This window comes from Ipomoea triloba, chromosome 7 (assembly GCF_003576645.1).
Source record: "Ipomoea triloba cultivar NCNSP0323 chromosome 7, ASM357664v1".
Classification (NCBI taxonomy): domain Eukaryota; kingdom Viridiplantae; phylum Streptophyta; class Magnoliopsida; order Solanales; family Convolvulaceae; genus Ipomoea; species Ipomoea triloba.
In genome coordinates this window covers 15,123,054-15,131,586 of record NC_044922.1, presented here as the reverse complement: position 1 = coordinate 15,131,586, position 8,533 = coordinate 15,123,054, and the positions used below count along the sequence as shown (strand labels likewise).

At 53.9% G+C, this 8,533-nt stretch overlaps 1 protein-coding gene across 1 annotated transcript; it reads left to right on the top strand.

Annotated features, from left to right (window-relative positions):
- Nucleotides 1–1,931: 1,931 nt before the first annotated feature.
- On the top strand, nucleotides 1,932–7,646 carry LOC116024201. Its single transcript, XM_031265102.1, has one exon. It carries the CDS (start codon nucleotides 1,932–1,934, stop codon nucleotides 7,644–7,646), a length of 5,715 nt encoding a protein of 1,904 aa, XP_031120962.1.
- The last annotated feature ends 887 nt before the right edge of the window (nucleotides 7,647–8,533 follow it).

Sequence of the window (8,533 nt, the reverse complement as noted above, 5' to 3'; positions counted from 1 at the left end):
GAGGACCTCTACGGAAGTTCTCCGACCAAACAGCGCAGGGCCCTCTACGGCCGGCGAACTTCCATCTTCTCCTTGCCGGAAAAGAAACGCCAGCGTGCGGGGCGGATAAAGCAAACCACCCACATCCATCTTGCTCATGCATGATGCATGGCCGGCCGATGACACTCCCTTGCACAGCCAACCACACGAAACTGGCAGAAACATTAGCGAAGACAGCAATCGACCACCAAGATGCGAGCATCGACTCTGTAGGGCGCCAAACACCGGACATCACCTCTTTGTCGAACCCAAACGCAGCCAATACGCCGGAGCTGGAACACCCCCACAATGGTAGACAAGTGCCATCGGATACGCGCATGGCATCGCCTTACAGCTTCGGAGCTCAAACTGGAAAACTGAAACCGAGTTGGAAGATCTTTATGTTGCTGATGAAGGGTCGCTGGATTATATTTCGCGACAGGAAAAAGCTAATATAAAGATGAATATTGTAAAGATGGAAAAGATGAATAATATATTTCATTGTTGTGAGAAATACGAGAGGGAGAGCAAATTAAACTTGAGTGTTTAATCAGCTCTCAACAAGAGCACCATTGATGGATTTAATTACCCGGGGTATCCCGAATCATTAAACCCAATAAAAAGACAGTTAATAAAGGGAAAATGATAATGAGGTGATTGCAGAGAATCAATAACATTAACACAAAGATATTTAACGTGGAAACCAAAACGGTGAAAACCACGAGCCTTTTTGGGCTAAGCCAAGCCGGAATTCACTATGTTTGGGTGGAGTACATGTACAAGGGCAGCCATGGCCATGGAATAGAAGAATGAAAAGGTAGGGAAGGGAAGGATTATTTAGAAGAGAGAATGAGTCTGAGCCCTTTGCTTGTTCTTCCTGAGCCTTTAAATAATGTCTTTCCTTTGCAGTTGCAACTTCCCGTAGCATTTCCTACTTTCTTGCTGGACTTCTTCTTGCTTTGACTAATACCATTACTATTAAAAATAATAATATTAATAATAATAATGGTAAGACATATTATTCCATCAGAAGTCCCTCACTTTCTTAGCCGCAAGTATTTGTCGGCATAAGAAAGTAGAACAAAGCACTCGGAGTGCATCCTTAATGACGGGTGCAGTCGAGACTACACGCTTGTGCACGGAGCACCAAGGTTCTGACCTTCCCCGCTCGGAGCATCGAAGATCATAATAAGAGTTTTGATTAGGTGCACGAAGCACCTAGGAATTCATGACGATTGTATATTATTCCATCATGAATCCCCCACTTTCTTAGCCGCAAGTATTTGTAAGCATAAGAAAGTAGAGAACAAGTACACGTTGAGCCAAACCACAACACTCGGAGTGTGACGGGTGTAGTTTGGACTACATGTTTGTGCACGGAGCACCAAAGTTTTGAGCGTCTTCGGCACGCTCAGCCCAGCTGAGCGTCCGCGGCACGCTCAGCCTCGCTGAGCGTCCGCAACGCGCTCAGCCATGCTGAGCGTGATCTGCGGCACGCTCAGCCCGCAGCACGCTCAGCCCGGCTGAGCGTCCGGGCTCGGCGGTCCGCACGTTGCCCGAGTCTCGCGGCGGCGGTTACGGCCCGGGCGTTAGGCGCGCTTCCCTGCGTCTTTTCCGGATCAGTTACGCCTAGGGCTGATATAAAAGCTCGTTGGTTGTCTGATCAGGACATACTCACTTACTTTTCAACACACTTGTCTTGTTATTACATTGCTTACCTTTGTAATAGCGTTATACAATTCAATATATATTTTACCCCCGCGGTATACTTACGATTCATTAGCTTGTCATACCCCCATTTATTTAATCGGGTTTTGTAATTCGGACCACCCGGGTTATTAAAATCCATCATTGGTGCTTTCATTGAGAGCTCGACGTGACAGCTCGAGCGTGCTATTTCTTTCCCACTGGCTATGGCAAGGTCTGGATCCAACTCCGGCAATTCCCACGGTTCACGTGGTAACCGCGCCCCGCCCCGTGCCGGCACTCCTAACGGGACGGCGAGTCGCCAAACCATGCCTGTGAGGACGACCGGCGACCTCAGGGACGTAATCAACAGTCACCGTCAGGGCGGACCGGCTCCACCTCCTCTACCCCCAGCTCCGGGCTTTCAGGAGGGGATGGTCGCACTTCGGCAAGCCACAACGGTGCTGACACAGATCTTGGATGGACTTCAGGGGAGCTTGGCGGCCCCACCACCCGGTCCGTCACGACGGGTGGGAGCTCCGAGCACCCGCCATCCTCCAACCCCCGAACCTCGCATGGATGCGGAGGTCAACTCCCCACGACCTTCGGCAAGAAGGGGAGGGGACGAGGCCCCTAGAGGACGACCCACGCAACGTGAGACGGGCGGAGCCCGGCCGGTTCGAGCTACCAAGTCCGCGCTCGGGCGGTTGGGCACGCGGGTCCCGGTTCGTGAACGCCTCGACTTTGGGCCTCACCACGAGGTGCCCGTCGAGGGATCGGCGTTGCGTCGAGCCCCGAGCGCTGAGCCCCGCGCCGCGTCCCGGCATGAGCAGGCCTCGCGGATAGAGCGATCTGGTGAAACTCGAGGCCGACCCTCGGGATCTCCTCACAACGAAATGGAACAGTTGCGCAGACGATTGGACGAGCTCCAAAGAAGATTGGAGATAGGGGAAGGAGCACCGGTGCCGCAGGAGGCACTAACCTCACCCTTCACGGAGGACATCATGGCCCAGCCCCTGCCACGAGATTTGCGCTGGCCGACCATAAAACTTTATTCAGGGTCGTCCGACCCTCGGGCTCACATCAACAGGTACCGGGCGGCCATCATGATGATGGACGCCAGCGACGCCGTTATGTGCCGAGGCTTCTTCGCGACCCTGGACGGCCAGGCTCAGGATTGGTTCACGACCCTACCCGAGGGGTCTATTTCATCCTTTGCCGACTTCTCGGGGCGATTTCTGTCACACTTTGCAGGCAATATCCCAAAGAAGAAACAATTCGCGACCATGTGCAAGTTGGAACAAGGGAGCACAGAGAGCCTGACCGACTACCTAGCTAAGTGGAAGAAGGAGGCGAGGTCAGTTGACAACTTCGACGAGAACGCGGCCGTGCCAATCTTCACTAGCAATGTCAGGTCAGGACCTTTTCATCGTGACCTCGTCCAGAATCCGCCAAAGACTTATGCGGCATTGCTGGACCGAGCAACGAGGTTCGCGGAGGCGGAGGAGGCCGAGCGGAAGAAGAAGGAAGAGGAGAGGGGGCGTCGAGACAAGGCCCCCCAGGAGGACCGCCGTGCTCCGAGGCCCCCGCGCCAAGGCCCACGGTTGGCCCCACTGCGTTGCCTCACGCCCCTGACACACCCGCTGGCCGCCATCCTAGAGCATGCCGAGGTCATGGGTATCGTGTCGTACCCGGCTGAGTGTTTGAAGATCTCGCCCAACGCCGACCCCAACAAATACTGTCGGTTCCACAGGCAGATAGGGCACGACACGGAGGAATGCATGGTCCTCAAACGCCAGATCGAGGAACTCATTCAAAAGGGCTACCTTGGCCAATACGTAAAACGACCCAGCCAGGGCAAAGCTCAAGGCCCAGGCAACGTTTGGAAAAAGAAGGGTGGTTCCGGGCCACCCGCTCCCGGGTCCCGCAAAAGGGAACTCGACCAACCCGCGGAGGAAGAGGAGAAGGAATCGGATGACTCCCACCCCCCCCAGAAGAAGCAAATCCATGTCATATTTGGGGGGCCGGAAGGGGGAGACACGCAATCGGAGAGGAAGAAATGGGCTCGAAGCCTTTACGTAGGGGAAGTCGTCCGTCAGCCACACGAAAAGAAGCCGAGGAGGGATCCCATTGTGTTCACGGACGATGACCTCCCGGAGGGCCCCCTACCACACCGCGACGCAGTGGTAATCAGGCTTGACATTAACAACATTATCGTGCACCGAGTGCTGGTGGACACGGGGAGTTCGGTGAATGTCATGTACCATGACACATTCGCCAAGCTGGGCTTGTCGAGGAAGCAGTTGATGCCGGTGCGGACCCCGTTGGCGGGGTTCACGGGGGATTCCATCGAGGCAGAAGGCTCCATCAACCTGGAAGTGGAAATAGGCGACCTACCACACGCCAAAAGGTGGGAGGTTGAGTTCGTGGTTGTGAGACTCGGGGGCGCGCACAACATCATCCTTGGCCGCCCAGCCTTGGAGGACCTCCGGTGTGTCATATCTATGGAGCACCTGTGCCTGAAGTTCCCCACCCCCACCGGGGTCGGGACAGCGAGAGGAGATCAGAAGGTCAGCCGGAGCTGTTACCTGAAAGCGTGTCGCCAAATCGGTAGTAGGGACCTCCAGGTCCACACCATCGCCGAGAAGGCACTACAAGGCGAGGAAAATCGGCCCCGTGCCGAACCCATAGTAGAGACGGAGGATGTAGTGTTAGACCTCGGACGGCCTGAAAGGGTCGTGAAAGTCGGAACGGGACTGCCGGCCGAGCTACGGGGCCGGATCATAGAAGTCATCCGCCGCTTCAAGGACGTGTTCGCCTGGGGCCCGGAGGACATGCCGGGACTCAGTAGGGAAGTGATCACACACAAGCTGGCGGTCGACCCAACGATTAAGCCGGTACAACAGAAGAAAAGGTACCTCTCGGCGGAGAGACGGGAATTTGTGAAAAAGGAGGTTAACACCCTCTTGGAGATCGGGCACGTCAGGGAGGTCTTATACCCTGGGTGGCTTGCGAATGTGGTCCTCGCACCCAAACCGCCGACGTGGAGGATGTGCGTGGACTACACGGACCTCAACAAGGCATGCCCAATGGACCCGTTCCCGCTCCCGAACATCGACCAGCTGGTGGACGAGACAGCAGGCTGCGCGTTCATGAGTTTTCTCGACGCATTTCGCGGCTATCACCAGATTTTTATGCACGAGGAGGACGAGGAAAAAACGGCTTTCACCACTCCTGAAGGTGTTTTGGACGAGGAAAAAACGGCTTTCACCACTCCTGAAGGTGTTTTTTGCTATCGGGTGATGGCCTTCGGGCTCAAGAACTCCGGGGCCACATACACGAGAATGGTCGCCAAAGTCTTTAAAAAGGTGCTCGGCCGGAACCTACAAGCCTACGTCGACGACATGATAGTGAAGAGCTCGGAGACCGACCTCCACACGGAGGACTTAACAGAGGTATTTTCAATTATGCGCCAGTTCGATTTACGCCTAAACCCCAAAAAGTGCACCTTCGGGGTACATGGGGGGAAGTTCTTGGGGTACATGGTCTCCAAGAGGGGCATAGAGCCCAACCCCGACAAGGTGAAGGCCATACTGGAGATGGAGCCCCCGAGGTCCCTCCGCGAGGTCCAGCGCCTCAATGGTCGCTTGGCCGCCCTCGGACGCTTCCTTTCGAGGTCGGCCGAGAAGTCCTTACCTTTCTTCGGGGTTCTCAAGAAGAGTAGCGGTTTTGAGTGGTCGGCCGAGTGTCAGAAGGCCTTCGACGACCTCAAGGCCTACTTGATGTCCTTGCCTCCCCTGGCTAAGCCAGAGAAAGGGGAAGTCTTATATTTGTACTTGGGTATCTCGCAAGCCGCGATCAGTTCCGTGCTGGTCCGGGATGATGCGGGAGTACAAAGACCCGTGTATTACGTGAGCAGGGCCCTACGGGGGGCAGAGCTCCGATACTCTCCAACAGAGAAGGCCATATTCGCTGTCGACGCCACAGCAAAAAAGTTAAACCATTATTTTCAGGCTCACCCAGTGCACGTACTCACGAACCTACCGCTGGAGGCGGTGCTAAGGCGCGCAGGGTCGGCAAGCCGACTCGTGAAGTGGTCTATGAGGCTCAGCCAATTTGACATCCATTTCAAGCCTAGACCAACCATCAAGGGGCAGGCCCTCGCAGACTTCATAGTCGAGTGCACTGCCCGCGACGCCACAGAGCAGGCAAGGAACGCGGAGGAAGAGTGGTGGACCCTATCAACTGACGGGTCCTCGAGTAGCAAGGCATGTGGAGGAGGGGTCGTCTTGGTAACCCCGGAAGGCTTCCGGGCGTATTACGCCCTCCGTTTCCATTTTAAATTATCAAACAACGAAGCCGAGTATGAGGCGCTGCTGTGCGGACTCCAACTCGCAGTGAGCATGAAGGTCGAAAAGCTGAAAATTCGGTGCGACTCCAGGCTCGTGGTCGGCCAAGTGTCCGGCGAGTTCGAAGCGAACGAGGAGAGGATGATCCGGTACCGCGACGTGGTGCTCCGAGTCTTGGGGCAGATCGCCCAACACGAAATTTTGCAAATACCAAGAGAGCAAAACGCAGAAGCTGATACGCTCTCCAAGCTCAGCCAGGCCACCCCAGAATACATCTCGAAAATTGCAAGGATAGAGGACCTCCATAAGTCCAGCTTGGAGGCATATCCGGTCATGCCCGTGCAAAGCCGTCCGCCCTGTTGGTTGGACCATCTCGTGCAGTACAAGAGGACGGGCACCCTACCCCCGGATGAGGTCGACGCTAAGGCAGCCAAGAGACGCGCCCCGACATACGAGCTTATCGGGGACATCCTATACAAGAGGTCCTATAACGGGGCGTTGCTAAGGTGTTTATACCCAGATGAAGCCCGGGCTCTCATCGAGGAGATTCACGAAGGAACTTGCGCAGCCCATCAGGGAGCTTATACCATGGCTCGGAGAGCCATACTTCAAGGCTACTTCTGGCCGGGGATGGCGAAGGAATGTGCGGATTACGCACGGAGCTGCCCGACTTGCCAACAATTCCAGACCGGCCCGGGCCGACCCGCCACCAACTACACTCCGATTAGCTCTGTCATACCATTCTCAAGGTGGGGCATCGATATTGTAGGAGCCCTGCCCATGGGCTCGGGCAAGCGAAAATATGTCATCGTCGCGGTGGATTATTTCACGAAGTGGGTGGAGGCCGAACCCCTAGCAAGCATTACCAGCGTCCGGTGCAAAGAGTTCATATACTCCAACATACTATGCCGTTTCGGGGTGCCAATGCAAATCATTTCCGATAACGGTCGCCAGTTCGAGGGAAAGGAGTTCAAGTTGTTCTGCCAGGAGTGGCGCATCACCCACACCCAAGTCTCCGTGGCCTACCCCCAAGCGAACGGCCAGGTGGAGAATGCCAACCGCACGATAGTAGACGGGTTGAAGAAGACCCTGGAGGCGGCGGGAGGAGCGTGGGTCGAGAACCTAGAGGCGGTCCTTTGGGCGTATCGCACCACGCCACGAAAAGCAACAGGCGAGACCCCATTCGCGCTGTGCTACGGATTCGAAGCTAGAGCTTCGGCAGAGGCTATCATTCCGACGCGACGAAGTGAGGAATACGATCCCGAACGCAACGAGGAGCACCACCGGGCTGACCTCCACCTGATAGACGAGAAACGCGAAGCAGCCATGGTGCGCGCGGAAAACTACCAAAGACAGGCTAAGGCATACCATGACAAAAGAGCACAGCCCCGATACTTCCAAGTCGGCGATTACGTGCTAAGGCGCCGCGAAGCCAGCAAGCCCCTAGACGGTGGCAAGTTAGCCAAGCGCTGGGAAGGACCTTACATAGTTTCAGCCGTGGTCCGCCCCGGCAGTTACAAGCTGAGGACGCCGAAGGGCAAAGAAGTAGAAAGGGTCTGGAATTCAGAACATTTAGTTAAGTACTTCCAGTAACGTTAAAAATGTAAGGCGGTCCGCCCTCCTTTCAGTTCGTTTTTTCTTTTCTCGTGACACAATAAATGTAAGGCGCCGCAGATCACGCTCAGCATGGCTGAGCGCGTTGCGGACGCTCAGCGAGGCTGAGCGTGCCGCGGACGCTCAGCTGGGCTGAGCGTTGCGGACGCTCAGCTGGGCTGAGCGTTGCGGACGCTCAGCTGGGCTGAGCGTGCCGATGACGCTCAGCTGGGCTGAGCGTGCCGATGACGCTCAGCTGGGCTGAGCGTGCCGCGAGCCACGCTGAGCGTGCCGCGGACGCTCAGCCGGGCTGAGCGTGCCGCGAGCCACGCTCGGCCGCGGCTGACCGTGGCTAGCCCGCCACGTGGCCGCCTCCGGGTCGTACTTGCCCCGGTTCCTTCTTGCCCGGCTCTTGCTCCGCACCCGGTCCTAATTATTCCATCACATATATATACGTATATATGTATATATACATATATACGTATACGTATATATATACATATATGTATATACATACATACATATATATGTATATATACATATATGTATATATACATATATGTATATACATATATATGTATATACATATATGTATATATACATATATATGTATGTATGTATATATACATATATGTATATACACATATATGTATATACATATATATGTATATACATATATATGTATACATATATGTATATACATGTATATATGTATATACATATATGTGTATATACATATATGTATATATACATATATATGTATGTATATACGTTATATACATGTATATATGTATATACATATATGTACATATATATACGTTATATACATGTATATATGTATATACATATATGTATATATACATATATATGTATATATACATATATAT

Excerpts from the sequence above, each read along its gene's own strand:
- LOC116024201 (XM_031265102.1), top strand. The coding sequence starts at position 1,932 with ATGGCAAGGTCTGGATCCAACTCCGGCAATTCCCACGGTTCACGTGGT.